The sequence below is a fragment of the Protopterus annectens genome, chromosome 7.part0, assembly GCF_019279795.1.
Source record: "Protopterus annectens isolate FY-2018-M chromosome 7.part0, PAN1.0, whole genome shotgun sequence".
NCBI classification, from domain to species: domain Eukaryota; kingdom Metazoa; phylum Chordata; order Ceratodontiformes; family Protopteridae; genus Protopterus; species Protopterus annectens.
In genome coordinates this window covers 1,956,535,118-1,956,556,562 of record NC_056739.1, presented here as the reverse complement: position 1 = coordinate 1,956,556,562, position 21,445 = coordinate 1,956,535,118, and the positions used below count along the sequence as shown (strand labels likewise).

General features: G+C 41.2%; 1 protein-coding gene across 3 annotated transcripts in view; it reads left to right on the top strand.

The window, feature by feature from the left end:
* CHD2 (chromodomain helicase DNA binding protein 2) overlaps nucleotides 1-21,445 on the top strand; it is a 3,702,317-nt gene that overhangs the window by 2,798,503 nt on the left and 882,369 nt on the right. For all 3 annotated transcript variants that reach the window (XM_044078379.1, XM_044078380.1, XM_044078378.1), the window contains one exon: nucleotides 4,900-4,941. In XM_044078379.1, coding sequence (XP_043934314.1) covers nucleotides 4,900-4,941 — 42 coding nt within the window. The remainder of the gene's footprint in view (nucleotides 1-4,899; nucleotides 4,942-21,445) is intronic.

Sequence of the window (21,445 nt, the reverse complement as noted above, 5' to 3'; positions counted from 1 at the left end):
GAAATTACACTGGATACTCATACTCTTTCGTCCTAGTCTAACATTTATTGCAAAAAGGGCTACTGGAATAATTATTTAGACTTCGACAGCCAGCATCCTTTTTTTTTATGAAAAAGAATATAGCCAGATGAGAATTCAGTAGATATTCCAGAATTATTAATGACGACTGGTTCCTTAAAGAAAGCTGCTTCCCAAGTTTCCTTTTTACTAATAGACATTACCAATTGACTTGATTGGTTACATTTTTACTTAGGTGAGTGAATCGCGGTAGCCAAAATTTCAGCCAGTACTTAATTATGGATTAACACAAACACCCAACCAAAATGTTTCTTCTTCCCAACCCCCCATTGCAACCAGTCAGAATTCTGGCTGGTACCAAACTTCTCTCAAAGCCAATCAGAACCACAGTTTGGTCCAATCCTCTCTCAAAGCCAATCAGAACCCCAGTTTGGTCCAAGCCCTCAACTTTCCACTACCCATTTGCATGGACCACAAGGTAGTAAGAAACATTTTAAAGGACTGGGGCATTATTTCTAATAGCAGTGTTATCACTACTAGTTTTGGACCTACACCTGCTTTTTCAGATAAAAAAGTCCTTGCAAGCATCTTTTGAACACTCAGATAAGTCCTTTTTACTGAAACAGTTGTGTAATGTTGATAAATCTCCAGTCTTGTACTCTTGAGGCTTGTGTGTGCTGTCTGTGACTACATACGTGTTGTTTCACAGTATGTATTCCAACACTGTGATTTTAAGGTCGAGTCCCGAAGATTCTATAATTTTTATAGAAGCTCTGAACATTAAGTGTGCTTTGGTGTGGTTGAGGTAGCCCCCCCCCCCCCCATCACTACCTGTTTTTCAAAGACTTTACAGGTTCACTAAAACAATTAACTGATTGTAACATTTTATTACCTTTTGACTTGCTCAAAGGTTGGGTTTATCATGTACAGCTAATTTAAAGATTTTTTCATATTTTATTGGCTGCTTACTTTGCACCAACAAGGATATTTAATGTACTGTTTACCAGTTGAATTCTCATTTCTAGAAATGTGTTTCTGAAGAAGTTTTTGTCATGATTAGAAAAGAAATGTGCTCAACACTGACTCTGTTTTTGTTATTTTCCTTCCTGCATGGTTTTTTAAGTTTTTTTCTATATTTACGTTTTTCATCTTCTAAACCGGACCAGTTCTTTTGCTTTGATTAGTTTAATGTGTGTGTGTGTGCGTGTGTTTGTAAATACATTATATATATATATATATATATATATATATATATATATATATATATATATATATATATATATATATGGGTCTGCTTTGTTTCATTGAATCTCATTTCACTGAATTTCATTTCACCCTGCCCACATCCCTTAAACCACAAATTACTGAAAACTTATTTGACTGAATCTCATTTCACTGAACTGAACTTAGTATATTTGGCACTGTGTAGAGTATTGTAAGGCATGTAAAAGTTATATGCCCTTTTCTGTATTGTAGTGCGATCCTGGAGTTAGTATATCTAGTTAGGGGAGTATGGGGTGTGTGGGGGGGGGTGTAGCCCCCAACTTTGTTTTTATATTGCGTTTTACCACAAACTTCAAAACAATACATTTTAAACCATATGTCCTCAAACTAAGTGGGGGCCTACGCTCCCCACACTCCCCCTAACTAGATATACTAACTCCAGGATTGCACTACAGTGGGGAAAAGGACATATACCTTTTACTTGTCTTACAGTACTCTACACAGTGCAGTATACAGTGCAATGAAAAAATATTTGCCCCCTTCCTGAGTTTTTATTTTTTTGCATGTTTGTCGCACACAAATGTTTCAAATCATTAAAGAAATGTAAATATCAGACGAAGATAACCCAAGTAAACACAAAATGCAGTTTTTAAGTGATGATTTTATTTATTAAGGAAAAAAAACTATCCAAACCTAAATGGCCCTATTTGAAAAAGTAATTGCCCCCTAAACCTAATAACTGGTTGTGCCACCCTTAGCTGCAAAAGCTGCAATCAAGCATTTGCGATAACTGGCAAAAGGAGTCTTTCTCATCGCTGTTGAGGAATTTTGGCCAACTATTCTTTTTTTAATTGTTTTAATTCAGCCATATTGCAGGGTTTCTGAGCATGAACCACCCTTTTAAGGTCATGCCACAGCATCTCAGTTGGATTCAAGTCCGGACTTTGACTAGGCCACTTCAAAACCTTCATTTTGTTTTTTTAAGCCATTCAGAGGTGGACTTGCTGGTGTGTTTTGGATCACTGACCTGCTGCAGAACCCAAGTGTGCTTCAGCTTGAGGTCACGATCTGATGGCTGGACATTCTCCTTCAGGATTTTTTGGTAGAGAGGAGAATTCATGGCTTCATCAATCACAGCAAGTCGTCCAGGTCCAGAAGCAGCAAAGCAGTCCGTTACCATCACACTACCACCACCATGTTTGTTGGCATGATGATCTTTTTCTGAAATGCTGTTACTTTTACGTCAGATGTAATGGGACGCACACCTCCCAAAAAGTTCAACTTTTGTTTCATCATACCACAGAATATTTTCCTAAAATTCTTGAGGATCTTCAAGATGTTTTTTGGCAAAAGTGAGACAAGCCTTTATGTTCTTTTTGATCAGCAGTGGTTTTCACCTTGGAACTCTGCCATGCATGCCATTTTTGCCCAGTCTGTTTCTTATGGTTATGTCATGAACACTGACCTTAACTGAGGCAAGTGAGGCCTGCAGTTCTTTAGATGATCTGGGTTCTTTTGTGACCTGTTGGATGAGTTGTTGCTGCACTCTTGGGGTCATTTTTGTAGGCCGACCACTCCTGGGAAGGTTCACCACTGTTCCATGTTTTCTCCATTTGTGGATAATGGCTCTCACAATGGTTCACTGGAGTCCCAAAGCTTTAGAAATGGCTTTATCTTTTCCAGACTGATTGATGTCACTTTGTTTGTCATCTGTTCCAGAATTTCTTTCAATCGCGGCATGATGTCTTCCTTTTTGGGATTTTTTTGCCTTCTTCACTTTGTCTGACCCGTTCTATTCAAGTGATCTTTAGATTCAACCGGTCTGGCAGTAATCAGGCCTGGGTGTAGCTAGTGAAATTAAACTCAGCTTTCCCAAAAAATGTGATTAATCACAGTTACTTAATGATGTAACAAGGGGGTCAGTTGCTTTTTCACATAGGGCCATATGGGTTTGGATAGTTTTTTTCCTTAATAAAATCATCTCTTAAAAACTGCGTTTTGTGATTATTTGGGTTATCTTTGTCTAATTGTCTAATATTTAAATTTTTTTGATGAACTGAAACATTTAAGTGTGACAAACATGAGAAAAAATAAAGAATTGGGAAGGGGCAAATACTTTTTTCATTGCACTGTATTACTAACTGCAGTTCAGTGAAATGAGTTTTTAGTAATTTGAGTTTTTAGTGAAGTGGTCGGAGTGAAATGAGATTCAACGAAACAAAGTAGACCCATAATATATATATATATATATATATATATATATATATATATATATATATATATATATATATGTATATGTATGTATGTGTGTGCATATATCTGTCTGTAGATACATATACACAATATATATAATATATATATATGTGTGTGTATAGCTTCTAGATTGTCGAATGCCTAAGCGTCGACACCTAAATGTCTAATGCTAAAAACAGCAGATAGCTAATTATGCAAATTTTTTCCCCATGAAATATGTGTGTATACATATACACACACACATATATACATGTGTGTCTATGTGTGTGTGTGTATATATATATATATATATATATATATATATATTTGTGTGTGTGTGTGTGTGTGTATGTATAGATATATCGATACAGTTATAGGTAGATATTTTTTAAGAATTTCTTCTTGTAAACTCTAGCAAACAGTTGCTACAATTTATACCCTGTCTGCATGAAGTGTTACAACACTCATTTTAGTTAAAAAAAATATTTTTAGTTGTAAGCAACTGTTGCAGTTTACACCACACATGGAGCGTTACAGGTTTCAGGTTTGTAGGCAAATGCAGCACCAGCTTTTGAAAGTATTCCATTAAATATTGGGATTGGCTGACTGTGCCCCCCACCAACACTTTGCACCTGGGCAGTTGCCCCCTTGCTTTACCCTAGCTTAGCTACTGCTAGTGCTGCTCATACACTCAACCCTCCCTAGATTATTTTGGCTTGCTTTATGTACTGGAGCCCTATAGTGACCTATCTTGCTTGTCCCAGAGGAGGGAGATATTTGATATTTTTTCCCCATCGCCCCAGAAGCATCATGGCATCTTGTTTTTATTGGTGAAGTGAACCATGCTAGGAGTTATGCAGTTTCACTGTGTGACTGACCACCAAGTTATTGAACATTAACCTGCCAGGTCATTCATGTTTTCTGACTTTGTGGTACTCTCTCCAGTACTTCAACTGACTCCCTCCATATAGAGACAAGGACATCTGCTATGTCATAGGGTCTGTGGAAGGTATGTGTCTTAGCTTCTTCTTTCCCTGTTTAAGGTAGTACAGTAAAAACTTCAGGTACCTCAGTTAATAACTAAAGTAAAAAAGGGTAGCATTTCAGAGAAAAAATTGTTAAAAAAAATAATTGGAGTAGAATTTTATATTGGAAATGACTGCTTGTGGGAGGAAGAGTGATGAACTGGGTTTAAACAGAATGGCATACCACGTGGAAGAATGTCTGATTTAGTAGTCAAATTCATAAATATTAAGAACTTCAAGTAATGTGCAATGCAGAAAGCTTTGCCTGCTTCATCAATTAAATGAGGATAGTAATGTGGATGGGTGATTGAGTGAATATATGCCTGTATGTTTTTGTATTGATGTAGTCCATTCAGACCTTAATTGTTCTTTTTACATGTTCATTTGTTTTACTTTGCAGATTCATTAAGGCCTACAAGAAGTTTGGTGCTCCAGTAGAACGGTAAGTTGCTTTTTGTAATTATCAAATTAATTAATCTTCATCAGTTTACAGCAAAACTAGATTCAAAGGTTATAATAGTGCAAACATTAGAAAAATTATAAACTTTAAAATCACCTAAAGAATTCGTAATGATATTACAAGGGGGTAGAATATGGTCATGATAAGTGCCTATAATGCCAAAAACATCAGTATGTTCAGGGGAATCCATTTCCAATTATTTCCTGTTGTTTTTGCTATTGTAAAATGCTCTCCCTCCCCTGTTGGATTGTGCCCCCAATCGATTGTTGGGGTGATGGGAAGGTGTATTCCTTTCTTCCCAGTGGTTGTCCTGTGTGTGTGTGTGTGTGTGTGTGTGTGTGTGTGTGTGTGTGGGGGGGGGGGGGGGGGCTCTGTTCTTTAGATGCTCAGAGCGTCTCAGTCGGGGAAAAATCTGCCTGGTCTAAAAAAACCTTCCTCTGAACTATTGTTATAGGCTTGAGCTTGAGATTCATTAATGTAGGTCCCATTTTCGGCAGAAAGTGTATAATTCTTATAATGTTTGTATGGACACTTCACATTGTGACATTTTTGCAAAGGGTTTCACTTTTCTACCCCAATACAAGTGTAATGTAGCCACCACTTTGATGGATCTAAAATTATACACCCGTAAGCTGAACCTAAAGGTTCTGTTTCACAACTCTTTATCTAGTCATTTAGTTTAACCCCCCCTTGCCATTTCCAGCACTTACAACTCTCCATTACATCCTATGATTTCCTTATTTGAGAGAATGTGTGAACTAGATATACGTAACCTCCCTAATAGGCATAAGACGAATACTGAAATTCATACTCGGGAGACTGCCACCATTAATGAAATCAAGGATGTGTTAGATAGAATTAGGATTTTGAAACCGGACAAAGGGGGTGGTGTGTTAATGAACTTGGATGACTACAACAATAAAATGCTATCTATGTTAAGCATTAAAGCCTATGCAAAATCTTCCATCAATTAATTGAATGGTGCTTACACTAAAATAAGGAGTGAACTACAAGACCTCTTTATAGGCTCTATTTCTATTGAAATTCTGAATTACCTTTCAGTTTTACATCCAAGAGTGTCAGTAAAGTTTGGCTTACCTAAGTTGCACAAGAATTTAACACAACCACCCATGTGCCCCATAGTAGATGTTAGGGGATCCATTACACACCCTTTGGCTAAACATCCTGACCATAAACTAAAACATTTTGTTTGTAATGAAACTCCTATCTGTATAGTCTCCTGGAGCTTCCTTGAATCTGTCAATAAGATAACTTTCAAAGACTTTTGTCTTTCTGACTATTGACATAAAAGACCTTTACTCAGTTATTCCTCACAGTATTGGTCTTGATTGGTTCAGTGAGTTCCTTTATGCAAAGAAAGTTGGTCATTTTGATGCTTTACTCTGCACTCACCTCATAGAAATTGTGCTTAAAAACAATTTCATTCTTTTTAACAGCAAAATCTTCTTACAACAAGAAGGAGTAGCTATGGCGTTGGCATGTGGTGGTCTTGTATGCCAATATAGTTGTGACACAGTGGGAGAAGAAATTCCTTTTTCCCTTGAGTTTTTGTGGTTACATCAAACAGTTTACTCGATATCTGGATGATATTTTTATTTTATGGGATGGACCTGAGTTATTAATGATTTTTTTACTTATATTAATAACACCACAGAATTTTTAAAGTTTACTTATACATATCATTTAGATGAAATTTCTTTCCTTGACATTTTCCTTGTTAAGGATTTATCAAAATAAGAAATTTATATCAAAAATCTTCAGAAAAGAGACTTATTCGAATTCTTTACTTTACTAATTCAAGTTCCCATCCACTGAAAAAGAAGAAGGCTATAGTGAAGGGACAATTTGTGCGTGCTGCACTTATGGTGTATATTATGGAACATTTTTTGTCTGATTGTGATGCACTCAAGTATATGTTTCTAAAAAGAGGATATCCTGTTAGTTTTGTCATGGTGATTTTACTTGAATTTGTTAATAAAAGAGAAAGGGCTTTCTATCTACCTTTGCTAGGAGAAGATTTAGGGCACCAGAGCCCTAACACCAATAATGACATTATCATTCAAGTCACTACTTCAGGTATTAGTGACTACAGGACTTCCTTAACAACTGTCTTTTCTTTCGACAGCATTGCAATAAAACAAATACTTAAGAATTGGTCCATCCTAAGACAAGATAAAGTTATTAGACCCTTCATTGATATAGTTCCAACCATAGTTTATAAGAAGGGTAGGAACCTAAAATGTATTTGAAACAAAACAAAATGGACTTAAGCACCAACTTGGATATATGAACAAATGTGGTATGTGCCACTTTTGTAAATACATTAAGGAAGGGGACACTTTTAACAGCAACAGTATTAATTTTAAAATTCATCATAGATGTAACTAATTCTGAAAGAGTGATTTATTGTGCTGTTTGTAACCATTGTTGCTGTTTTTATGTTAGTAAAACTGACAGGAAACTAAAAAATCGCTTTTATGAGCACCTCTGTGAGATTAAAGCAAAAAAGTTAACTAATGCTTTGAGCAAACACATATTGGACAATGAAGAACATATGTTTCATTTTTTTTGTAATAGACAGTATAAGGACAGACATTAGAGGTGGAGTCTTGTCCATACTCCTAGAAAAGAGAGAGCTTTACTGGCAGTTACACTTTGGTGCAGTTAACTGGCCAGGATTAAATGAAAACATTTCAATCAGATCCCTTTTAAAGCTCAAAGCATTAGACAGATAAATTACATGGTATTACATACTTTTAAAAATTATTTTTTATAAACATTTTTTAATACTGTAATTTATACATTTTTACATATTTATATTCTGCTTTAATAGTGAACAAACTATTTTATGTAAGATATGTATTTTATGCAACTGCTTTACTGCATTTTAATGTTATGTCTTTAAGGGGGTGTGTCTTCTTTCATTTCATGTAACCCAAAACGAAAAAGTAAACTGTTAAAACAATAAAATACTTCCAAGAGTCGAGCTGCCAAACTGTAACGCAAATTTATTTTTACACAAAGAGCGTTTTCGCTTCTGTCCTTGCAGAAGCTTCCTCAGCATAAAAAAGAGCGCGAACCCTTCACAATTTAAAACAGTAGTAGTGACACCCACTGATGTCACTTCCTCATCAACAAAGATAAAATGTGTATATCGTATACCTAAAATTAATTTAGACTCCAAAAGAATCAAACAATCATACCCAAGATGAACAGCCAGCTATATGTCTAACAAATCAAGTGTACACTTTTTAAAAGTAGTACTAAGTAAACTAAAACATAAATAAGGTATTCATACTAGTTAGCCATTAAGGCTAAAATCTTACATACCTATTCAACACGTAAAATCAACTAATATTCAACCATACTTTGATCAAAAAGGTCCAGCTTCCTTTCACTAAAAGATGAAAAAATAAACGTTCTCATTTACATTCTACATTAATATCCAATACTAAAGATTACCTAAGATAGCTCCTATATTTCAACACTGATGAAATGTTGCAGTTCTCATTTAAACCCGGAAATGTGAAAGCATCCAACTGGATCTGCCATTCTAATTCCCGGGTTTCTAATATAAGGGATTGTGGGCCCCCTCTAATGTCAACTTGAATGTGGTCAATAGCCATAAAGTGAAAACTGTGTCCTGCGCTGCTCAATAAATGTTTAGATAGAGCATTGTCACTTTTTTTTGTCTTTTATAGCATATATGTTGGTATATACGGTCACGGAACCTGCGATCCGTTTTACCAACATAATACGCAGGACAACAGTCACATAGAGCTATATATACTATAGATCTTGTGTTACAATTGGTTTTGTGGTTGATAAAGTATTTCTTGTTCCTAATGGAAAATGAATTCCCTACCCGAAGGTATCTACACCAATTACAGCAACCACAAGCAAATGTACCTTTTTGTCTGGAGTGGAAATCAACTGTCTTATTTCTGTGGAGGAGTTCCTTAAGATTACTTCCTCTTCTATATACAAAAGAGGGAAACGCCCCCAATCTTTCCTGTAAACCTGAACTAGTAATAAAATACCAGTTTTACGGACTATAGAACAAAGGTTCTCAGAGTTTTTATTGAAGGTTGTGATAAAACTGGTAGGAAAATTAAATTCCTTAGGGGTTACAAGAATGGCAGGGTCCAATGGAGAGGAATCACTAATAACCACATCAATCCCATCAACAAGGAGAGATGAAATCTGCGTATTATGAAAAAGTAAAGGTTGGTATGTGCCATTAATACGCTTAAAAGACACTTCAGCTATCAAAGCTTCAATCATATCTCCAGGATACCCACGGTTCAAAAACATGTCCATTAGTAGGGAACACTCATTTTCAAAGGCCATGTCCGTACTACACATACGGGCAGCCCTAACCAGTTGCCCCTTAACATTTCATGATAGTGATGTCTTCCACATGTCTTTATAAGGGGGATTTTACAATTTTATTGTATCTGATGAAGTTCTAGTGTTCTGGGACGAAAGCACTTATCTGTTTTATGTGGATTTAATAAAGCTGTGATGTGAGAGTGTTCAATCTCGCCGTTTGTTCTTACACCTGGGTTCGGAGCCGATCCTCGGCTCCGTGTCGGCCGCTTGGCAAGCTCTGCATCGAGAAGAAGCTCGAGACCAACCTAACTCCCACAATCCCCCTCTGCCTTTACCTCAGATCTAGTTTGCCGCTGCAGCGTTCGCATCAGTTTGATGAGCTCGAGCAACCTTAAGCTAAGATTTATATTTTTCTTATATTGCTTCTAAATTTTTTCTAAAGAAATTTGTCTTTAAGTGACTGTGTGTGTGTGTTGGTAGTGTTTTGAGGAATTCTCGGTTCCATATAAAGTCTTTTTATACACTTTATTAGAGTTTTCCCTCGGGGCCTACCCCACCCTTTTACTTGGATTGACTACTGGATTGACTTTTTACAGGATTTGACAATAAGTTACTGGATGGGACAAAATTACTGGACTTGACATAATATTGACTTTTTCTCTGTTAGCTGTACCTAAAATTGTGACATGTCTGAGAAAGCTAAGTCTGGCTTTAAATGCTGCCAATGTGGGCAGAAGATGTCGGTGACTGATAATCATAGTTCCTGCGTATACTGTCTTGGCCCTCTCCATCTGCAAGAAGACTGCTCAATATGTCATTCTTTCAGTGGAAGGGTCATGACAGATAGGCGCAGGAAACCTATGGATAGGGGTCTTCTAAAACCTACTTTTCAAGAGGCTCTGGATGCATCAGACCAGACATCCAAATCCTCGAAGGAATCGAAGACGTCGGAGCCCAGGTCATCGGCTCCGAGCTCTTCAGTTAAAGTTCGATCACCGGTTCCACAGACTTCGGGGCCGAGTGTTGAACTGTTGTCAGTTTCCGAGCCTCGAGTCTTGGAACCGGTGACGGAGCTCCCTCCCCCGGCACTGTTGAGGTCGGCTCCGTCTTCGATTCCTTCGACGCGCTCTTCCAGGCCCCTCTCCGACACCGATGTAGACCGCGTGGTGCAGAAATTGATGGAGAATACGGCCTTATCCAAGCTCATCTCTGTCTCCTCCCAGTTGGTGTCGAGACTCGAAGGCCTTCCCTTATCTCCACCTGTTCCTCCTCCGAAACCTATCCAGTCTTCGGAGCCGGGAGAGGCTGATCTGGTGATTGTGGAGCCCCCGGTGCCAGAACCGTCTTTCTCTCTGTCGGCTCCGTTCACCTTGACTCCGTCGGATCTGGTACCGGAGTCTCGGGGCCGAAGATCCATCCTTGGATCTGGGACTGAGAGTCGGACCGATGTTTCGGTTCCGACGCTCCCTCTCGGGGGCCTAGGCTCGGATCGACTCGGCTCCGTCCTCGGGGTCGATGCCTTCGGTGCCTGTCTCGGGGATTCTTCCGATTTCCTCGGAACCGGGAGATACCTCGACTCGGGACCCGGGAGCCTTCGACCTCATGAGGAAGGTGTTGTCTACCCAGACAACCACATCAGCAGAAACAGCTTCTCCTTCCCATAAAGGACCGTTATCCTCCTCTGCACCCACGGCTACATCTAAGCGTCGAGCACCTGTGTCTCAGCCACCCCTAGAGGGTGCCCCCTCTTCCTCCGAGGCTTCCTCGGATGCACCCCCCCCGTGGAAGTTCCGAGGAAAAGATTGTGTAAGAGGAGACACTTGGATTCTCCACAAGAATCTTTGACATCGGACACTGACTTGGATGAGTCAGAAGGGTCCCCAAAGTCACCCTCAGAGGATGTCTCTTTTTCTGACATCCTGGAGATCCTAAAGCAGAGAGGTGATTGGCAAGCCCTACCCCCTTCTGAGGATGAGTCAGTCTTGCTGAAGGCATTCGGTGCTCGCCCTTCCTCCTCCTGGGTCACTCCGCCCTTCGATGAGTTGATGGAGCTGATTGCTCGAAGGGCGTGGGAGACGCCTGACACGGTGGAGCCAGTCCCTAGAAAGCCTAACAAATATATTACTGCCCCTCAGGATAAGGCTTATCTGACAAAGGGAGTTCCAGTGGACGCTATGGTGGTGGCAGCGGCCACGAAAAAGGAGATGTCTGAATCTTCCTCATCTGTCCATCCGCCTAACAGAGATTCTAAGACTATGGACAGGTATGGGAAGCGCATTTTTAGTTCAGCGGCTTTTTCTATGCGATCCCTGAACTATTTGACCCACTTCACACGGCTACAGAGGGATCTAATCAAAGAGTTGGGAGATACCCTCCAGGGTACTACAGATGCTGCTGTTTCAGAAAAGGTTACAGCACATCTCAATACCCTTACATCTGTTGCAAACTCGTCCATGAGGCTGATCTCATACGCAGCCGAAGGATCGAGTAGGGCAGCAGCTTCAGCGATTGCTCTTCGTAGACAATCCTGGATGCGCTTATGTTCATTTGCGGAAGCCTTCAAGTCTTCCTTTACTAACGCCCCATTTGATGGTGCCACTCTCTTTGGCCCCAAAGTAAAGGAGACCCTTACCCGGTGTGAGCAAGAGGGAAAGACTCTGTCTGCTGTCGGAGTCTGTTTTTCCACCCCATCCAGACCGTACCCCAAAGGGCAACGTGGTGGAAAATGTGGTTTCAAAACCCCAAGGCTCTTTCCCAGGCACACAAGGTGATGCCCCTCTAGAGGCAGAGGAGGGGCAGAGGTGGAAGACGCCGCCTGGCGGCAGAGGGGTCCAAAACCAAGGTGACAGGGATACAACCCCTGGGAAACCTTTCCAGCACTCCTGAGAGGAGGCCCGACTGTCCTGATCTGGAGGCAGTCGGGGGTTGCTTAGCTTTATACTCTCAGGCCTGGCAAAATCTTACATCAGACAATTGGGTAAAAAGCGTTGTTACCAGAGGCTACAGAATACCCTTCCTATTGCCCCCAATTCCGAAGAAAAGACTCCCAGATGTGCCGCCCCATCTGCGAGACCCTGCAGCTATAGAAATTTCAAAGCTGCTAGAAAAAGAGTAATCCAACCAGTCCCAGCGGACCAAAGAGGATTCGGAACTTACTCAAGGTTCTTTTTAGTTCCAAAAAAGACAGGGGACTGGAGGCCGATTCTGGACCTAAGCAATCTCAATACCTTCATCAAGAAAGAAAAGTTCCGGATGGTCACGCTTCAATCGATCCTTCCATTTTTACAGAAGGACGACTGGATGTGCTCAATAGATCTGAAGGACGCATACTACCACATCAAAATGGCCAGGGCGTCCAGGGATCACTTGCGCTTCCGGCTGGGAGCCAGTCACTTTCGGTTTCGAGCCCTGCCCTTTGGTCTGACCTCAGCCCCCAGGGTTTTCACCAAATGCATGGCAGTGGTAGCATCTCACTTGAGAAGCCTGGGATTCCAGGTGTTTCCGTATCTGGACGACTGGCTCCTTTCTGCCACCACCCAGCGTCAACTGATTCAAGCCAGGGATTACACACTGCAGCTTTGTGTTCATCTCGGAATTTCCGTAAATTTCGAAAAATCTTTACTACAGCCATCACAGCATATCTCATTCATAGGAGCAGAATTGGATACGCATCGTTTAATTCTAAGACTTCCTCCAGAAAGGATAGCCTCACTACAAAGCCACATATCTCTTCTTCTGTCATCCACAAAATCCCCAGCAAAACTGGTTTTGAAGGTTTTGGGTCTCATGGCAGCTTCTCTCATTGCAATACCATTGGGAAGACTGCACATGAGAGTTCTACAATGGCTACTGTTTGCACAATGGTCGTTCCAACAGCTACCTCTGACACACGAAATTCTGATCACAAACACATGCAAATCACACCTAGCCTGGTGGCTCCGGACTTGCAATCTTTCCAGCGGAAGACCATTTGTGCTACCCACGCCGACAGCTACGGTGACCACGGATGCTTCCCTGATAGGGTGGGGGGGCATCTTTCAGGGACAGACAGTCCAAGGCGAATGGACCAATTTAGAGTACAATCTGCACATCAATGTTCTAGAGTTGAGGGCAGTGTTTCTAGCGTTGCAACACTTTGCTCCCCTTCTTCCTCTAGGGACTATTGCAGTTCAGACGGACAACATGTCCGTAGTCTGGTACATAAACAAAGAAGGGGGAACCAAGTCTTATCAGCTATGCAGAGAGGCCATGAGAATCTGGCAATGGGCGGAGTCCACGGGTCGCTTTCTGATTGCAACGCACATCCCGGGGTCATCCAACGTCATAGCCGACAGGTTGAGCAGAGCAATCCTGTTGCCTCACGAGCGGTCCCTCAAACAGTCAGTTGCGAAGGAGATTTTTCGCAAATGGGGCCAGCCTTCCTGCGATCTTTTTGCGCCTCCAATGAACGCCAAATGCAGAAGCTATTTTGCCCTATTACCCCCTCCAGGGGAAGTCCCCAGGGACGCTCTGGTTCACTATTGGCCCCCGGGTCTCCTGTACACTTTTCCTCCCTTTCCCCTGATTGCAAAGTTTCTGCAGAAAGCCAACAACCTGCAAAGGACGATTATCCTCATTGCCCCATTCTGGCCTCGTCAAATTTGGTTTCCCTTTCTTCTGGCACACCGCATTCGGGAACCCTGGATCCTGGACCCGGAGCCGGATCTACTGACCCACTCGTCAGGGGCTCCTCATCCCTCGCTATTGTCACTCCAACTAGCAGCTTGGCTGCTCCGCTTCCCTACTTAGCCAGGTCTGATCTTCTTTCACCTGCAGTTCAGAATATACTAGTGGCTTCTCATAAAGCTTCCACTACAAAGACTTACACTAGTAAATGGAAGCGTTTTGTTTACTGGGCAAATACACAGCAATTGGACCCTGTTATAGCTCCCTTAAATAAGATCTTGGAGTATTTAACCAAATTGTTCCACCAAGGAGCTTCTCCTGCCACTTTGAGAGTGCAATTGGCTGCCATTTCCAACTTTCATGTGGAAGAATGTGGGGCTCCTGTTATGGCTCACAGACTTTGTAAGGCCTTTCTGAAAGGATCTTTCCATATTAGACCACCAGTTAGAACTCCTACATCACCTTGGAATCTGAATCTTTTATTATCTAAATTGATGCTACCTCCGTTTGAACCAGCCTCTTCTTGTCCATTGAAGTATTTGTCGTGGAAGACCCTCTTTTTAGTGGCCATTACATCGGCCAGATGGGTGTCAGAGCTTCAGGCTCTTTCTATTAAACACCCTTATTTGATCTTTCACTCTGACAGAGTATCTCTTCGCACTAATCCGTCCTTTCTCTCCAAAGTTTGCTCTGTTAATAACATCAATCAATCCATTGAGCTCCCTACCTTTTTCAAAAACCACTCCAATAAGTTGGAGTATATGTTACACAAGTTGGATGTTCATAGACAACTTAGATTTTACCTGGATAGAACAAAGGATCACAGGAAAACAGATCAACTTTTTGTAGCCTTTGCAGACAGCAGGAAAGGTATAGCAGTTACTAAACGAACCCTTTCCAAATGGCTAACTGATTGCATTATATTTGTTTATACTGCTTCGGAACAAACTTTACCTGTCAAACCCAAGGGGCACTCTACAAGATCAGTATCTACATCCCTGGCTCATGCAGCTCGCTTACCATTAGACACTGTTTGTGCAGCTGCTACTTGGTCTAAACCACATACATTCATTTCTCATTACAAGGTAGACAGGGTTTCTAGGGACAGGGCAACCTTTGGTTCCACTGTGCTCAAGAACGTTCTCCCGTGAGTTCCTCAGGAACATGGAGCTAGGGACGCTACCCAGGTGTAAGAACAAACGGCGAGATTGAACACACTCACATTTAGAAGTTATGTCCTTACCATAACGTTCCATGTGGAGTGTTCATCTCGCCTTTGTTCTTACATTCCCACCCTCCCACCCTCAGGAAGAACGTTCAGCTTGGTGTCTGGTTTGGTTTCTCCTGCTTCTGCATTACGCAGTTGTTGTGTATATATGTATATATATGTATAGGTGTTTCTCTCAGTTATGTTGTTTTTGGCATGAATGTGTTACTCTCTCTGTTGACTTCTGGTTTGCTTGCAAACTAGATCTGAGGTAAAGGCAGAGGGGGATTGTGGGAGTTAGGTTGGTCTCGAGCTTCTTCTCGATGCAGAGCTTGCCAAGCGGCCGACACGGAGCCGAGGATCAGCTCCGAACCCAGGTGTAAGAACAAAGGCGAGATGAACACTCCACATGGAACGTTATGGTAAGGACATAACTTCTAATTTTGCACTTGGAGTATTTCTGGATCTTTTTTTTTTGGCTTGAATAAGCATTCTGCTACTTCAGTGAGGATTTTAGCATCCCTGTTTTGCACTTGAACTACTCCTGGATTGATTTTTTGGCTTGAATAAGCATTCTGCAACTTCAGTGGGGATTTTAGCTGCCCTGTTTGTCTTTCTGTTTTTTTTTTGAGTTAGTACACAACTTCTTTTTTTCTGTTTGTGCTATATATGAGCCTTAACTGTGTTGCTGTAAAATACCCCCTCAAATTGGGTAATCCTAGTCCACCTTGTTCTATTGGAAGAATTGGCTTATCCACTTAACCCTTACTGTCTTCTCTTTCCATATAAAATCCTTTGACTCATTTTTAATTGTTGTCCATAACTTCTCCTCTGGTTGATAAAAAATATATATATGCCTGACCTGTTTATAGGACTAAAGGGACTAACAACATTTTAATGACGTATGTCTTAGTATCTATATCCATATAACAAAGCTTCCAGATTCTCAATTTTTGTATTATCTTCTGTTTAGTGTCTTTTCACATGTACTTTGCTGCAACAACAGTCTCATTTCTAATCCATACTCCTAAATACTTCATTTTATCATGTCCCCATGAATATAGATATTGTTGGACCAGTTTGTGTGCGAGTACATAATTTACCCCATTGCCTTTGTTTTAGCTTCATTAATTTTGTATCCCGAGAAGGTGTGAAACTTGTCTTAATGTGTTCCACAACACTGTAATGTCTCTTTCTGGTTTTGTCATGTGTAAAATAATGTCTGTAAATAGAGCCAGCTTTTTCTGACTACCATACCAATTATAGCCATGAATTTTTGTCCTTTATTTTCTTTGACATTGGTTCTAAATATAATGCAAACAACAAAGGGGAAAGCGGACAACCCTTCCTGATTCCTTTACTCGAGCAGAAATTATCAGAGAGGATGCCACCCACTTTAATTTGTGCCTCCATTCCTTCATATATTATTCTAATCAACCTTATAGTTGTTCATAGGTTCATACTAGGCTATCTGCCCTAGGGCATTTATAAGCCTAGCCAGAGTGTGTTTGGCTTTCACCACCCATTTTAAATTAATTTTGCTATGTCCTTTTTCGAGGTTAGTATACTGTGCCTCTGTCTAACAGTGACACAGAAGTGATACCCGGGGTAAACCTACGATCTCCCATCCACTCATCAAGATTCCTGTTGAAGAGAGTCAATGAGGGACTCTGCCTAACCTGGACTGGGATTTTATTCCAGAGTGAAGGGAGCCTCTGGGTTATGAATCTGTCCCTCCAGCATGTCCTATTTATTTCAGTGCTGAGGTTCAAGTCTCTCGAGCGCGTAGCTCGATGGGATTTGGATTTTCTGAGGTGCAGCATGTCCATAAATTCCGGGTTGGACATGGCTTTATATGTCAGGCACAGATCGCCTCTGAGCAGGCGGTATGCCACTGAGTAGAGCTAGAGTTTCTTTAACCAGGCAGCATATGGCATCTGTTTGAGCCCTATGATCCTCTTGGTGAGGTACTTTTGGGGTCTTTCCAGTTGCTGCAGGTGTCTGGTAAGGTACATCCCAAAAGGGGCATTGTACTCAATTATGGGTCTGATGAGGGATGAGTAAAGAGGCACGATGACCTCCCCTAATCTAGATGTGAATCCCTTCATGATTAGGTGGGCTATATAAAATGTTTTTCTAACCACTTTGGCCACGTGGTTGTCATATGAGAGATTGCTATCAACTTGGGTCCCCAGGTCCCTAATTACTTTTTCTGTACTTAATGGATTACCACCTATATGGTAATTTGTGGGCACTTTGTTTTTGCCAAAGGGGATGACTATACACTTTTTGGCGTTTAGCTTGAGGCCATGGCTCTGGCACCAGTTGTCTGTTTCTTTGAGGCCCTTTTGGAGGATGCTTATGTCGGCTGGAGAGTCGATTATGGCACCCAGTTTGCAGTCATCTGCGAACTTAGCCAGCCACAGTCCTTCCGTGTTGGCCTGTACCTCCGAGAAATATATACCGAACAAGAGAGGTCCCAGGACTGAGCCTTGGGGGACGCCATTTGTAACTGGTTTGGAGTCTGACATGGCTCCAGCAATTCTAACCATGTGGGTTCTGTCCTTGAGCCAGTTTGCAACCCATCTAGTGACATAGGGGTTTATATTTAAGCTGGTGAGCTTATCTATAATGCCCGAGTGGGGTATTGTATCAAAGGCTTTTGCGAGGTCCAGGTAGGCTGTGTGGACCACCTTCCCCTCGTCATTGGTCTTGGTAACTGTTTCAAAGAAATCAACCAGGTTTAAGAGGCAGGATCTGCCCTTAACAAAGCCGAACTGGGTAGGATCCAGTGTCTGTAGGTCCCCAATATCTTTATTTATGAGGTCCATGATGATCCTTTCCATAGCTTTGCAGACCAAGTTAGTCAGGCTTATGGGGCGATAGTTTCCAGGATCCGTTGAGGCACCACCTTTGTGGAGAGGGACCACTGTTTCTGTACGCCACTCTTTGGGTACATATCCTGTAGCAAGGCTGAGACTGAACAGTAGTTTTATGTTTGGGTTTAGCTCTTCTTGGAGTTCATGTAGGACTCAGCCCGGGACACCGTCTGGTCTCATTGATGCTGTGTTTTTTGCTTTGGAGAGGGCAGCTCTTACCTGAGCATCTGAGATGTCAGGGGGGCAGCATTCTGCTGGGATAAATATTTGCCCTTTTGCTGGTGGGGGTGGGGGGGGGGGGGGTTGCGCTGAACCTGTCAGCTAGGATGTTGGCAATGTCTGTGGATTTGGTGTATTTTTTGTCATTTTGGACTAATTCTGAGCATATCTAGGAATTCCCACCCAGGTTCCTAACATAACTAAAGAAAGCTTTGTGATTATCCTTAGTGTCCTATGCAATTTTTCTGTCGAAGCTGGCCTTAGACGATTTTATGAGTGCCCGTAGATTTTTGCTAATACTGATCAGAGATGCCTTCCCTTTTGGGATTTTGCTCTATCATGTAGTAGCTTCCTCCTTCTGTTGTATAGTTTGTTTATGGCTGGGGTCCACCAGACAGGACGTCTGCCTTTAGAGGATTGGGTCTTGGTTTTATTTGGGATTGCATGATCCATGCATTCCTGAAGGTGTTCGTAGAATGCTTTTATAAAGGATTCTGCGGTCTGGGCCATATTTTTCACAGGCCCGGGGGCTTTGAAGGATTCCACCTCGGTTTTGAGGAGTGTGAAATTTGATTTAGAGAAGTTTTTCACTGTGGTTTTCAGGGCAGGGGGTGGAGTCGGGATGTGAATATCCAGTGAGATTAGTTTATGGTGTGATCTTACCAGTGAGGGATAGAATCCTGGTCTGGAGCATAGAGTCCCCATGTTGGTGATGATCAGGTCCAGTATGTTTTCCCCTCTTGTGGGAGTGGTAACAAGTTGTTCCATAGCATTTGAGTTTATAAATTCTAGGAACCTTTGGGCTAGGGTGTTGGAGCTAGAGTAATACTCCCAGTCTATGTTTGGGTAGTTGAAGTCGCCCAATATAATGGTATTTGGAGAGACCTTCATATTTTCCAGTGTTCTCAGGAAGGGCAAATGGGGTTCCTGGGTTTGGGAGGGTGGTCTGTAGCAGGCTATAAACTGGAAGGCAGTTTTACCCACTGTTAGTTGCACATGGATAGTCTCTGATGCTTTGTGCTGTGCCACCAACCTGGAGGTGTGGGTATCTTTGACGAATATTGATACTCCCCCTCCTTTTGTAGTACGGTCCAAGTTTTGGGGCCGAAAAGCATGGTATGAGGTATAACCTGGTAGTGTTGGGGTGCTCTCGGGAGCCTTGAACCAGGTTTCTGTTACTGCACAGATATCGATGTTCTCCATGCTTAGGAGAGTTTCGAGTGCATCTTGAGGTTTAGACTTCTGGCATTGAGTAGCATTACTCTTAGTTTCTTATCCCTTGTGATACCAATGGAGGTGGGTTTGTCTTTTGAGCCTTGCCTAAAAAAGGCATTATGGGGGTAGCAAGAGCCTTTGCCAATATCCGAAAGCCCAGGGGTGACAAGTGCAAGCCGTCCCTAGCAAAGCATCGTGGCTTGTCGAGCATGTCATCCCAGGCTGACAGGCATTGGATCCCCTTTGAATGACACCAATACTTAAGCCAATTGTTGAAATTTTGAGAATGAGAGCAGCAAGATTATAGGCACAAATAAATTGTGCTTATCATGCTTGATATATTTTAATTATGAATTTAATTTTTATGGACATTTTTTTTATATATACACACTGGTTATGAATTAAATTATACAGGTTAGTTTATGTATTGTTTTATATTATTTATTTATTTATTTATTGTGGTTTGTATATACACACAATTCATACAGTATATATCATTTAGAAGTGTCTATATACAGTTTATATACAACAATACACAACCTTTTATCATTATATACATTTTCCTTAGGATTATTTTAAATGTGTCTAATTCAACAAACGATTACGAATGTAAGATTACATATTTGAATGGAGTTTTTTATAAGGGAACATTTTAGGTTGTTCTTCATGTTTTAATGTATCTTACTTGATGGGAAGTTACAGAATTTTAATCATGAAATGTCACATGATGAAGCTGGGGGTATTTAAACCCACCATTGGTTGCACTGATTTTTGTTCTGAGGAAGCCTGGGATTGAACCTGGGTGAAAGCGCTTAACATTTTGTTCATTTTGTTGAATTTTATGATTCAAATAAACTACATGATTTTCTACTTGCTTGGCTGACTTGTGGAATTATACTTCTTCATTGATATTCTCCTTGGAGTGTGTCCGTTGGTACTACTGGTCGCATTACTGGCAATTGTTGAAATTGATCATCTTGTCTTCATATTGTGGCATCATTCTTGGTGAGGGTAAGATGCTACTCAAGGTCAGGGTCATGCTGGCCTGGGCTACATGCTTAGCAGGGTAAAATTAGTTTTGTTCTTCTCTTGTGTTGGGAAAAGAAGCAGTCATACGGGACTGTGTGTCTGGTAATAGTGTTTGGGTCACAGTGTTAAAATGTCAGTTCATCATTACATTCCACAAATTTACCTGTATTCCTGAGGAGGCTGGATGACGGGAGAGCAGTACTTTACCTTTGAATCTGTAGTTGCTGGATTCATTTGGATTTCTCTGATTAGACCAATGGCTTCCAGATATCCCTTGGAAGATGTGTTTACAAGTGATTCAGGGTGGCAGTCCTTTCCTTATTATTTCCTATGTTGTTCTGTATGTGTATATTATAAACAAGTGTTCAGGGAAATGTTCACCTCGTAGTGGATATATACCTCACTGGAGTTTTGTATTAAGTTTGTTCTGTGACTGCACCATGACATAGTGTGAACTGAATTACCACAATTGAGGGAACAAATCCCTAAATTTTCCTATTGATCTAACCAAAGAACTATCCGGTGTTAAGTTTAGCTGAGAAGCTGTCGCTGTAAAATGTGATGGGGACTAGTGGACAGGATGAGAAAGGATGCAGTGGAAACTTGGGTGTGTGGCCATCTTTGAACAGGCGCTTTAGCAATCATTTGCCTTAGAAGTAATTATTAAGGGAAACTGTTCTACCAGTCACTCTAGGCTGCTGAAAGGCCTGAGAATGAAGTTTCTTTCATAGTTGTTGTAGGATGTATTCTGTAATACAAATGTCTTTCAAACACTAAAAGGACTGATGCAAACCCTATGTGCTACATCCAGCCCACAAATTAGCCACTCAGAACTTTGAGTGAAGCAGGTTTTTGTCCTGCTGTTGTATGATGACGTGGGAAACGATTGACTAAGAGTAGCGGCCATACACTGGACTCT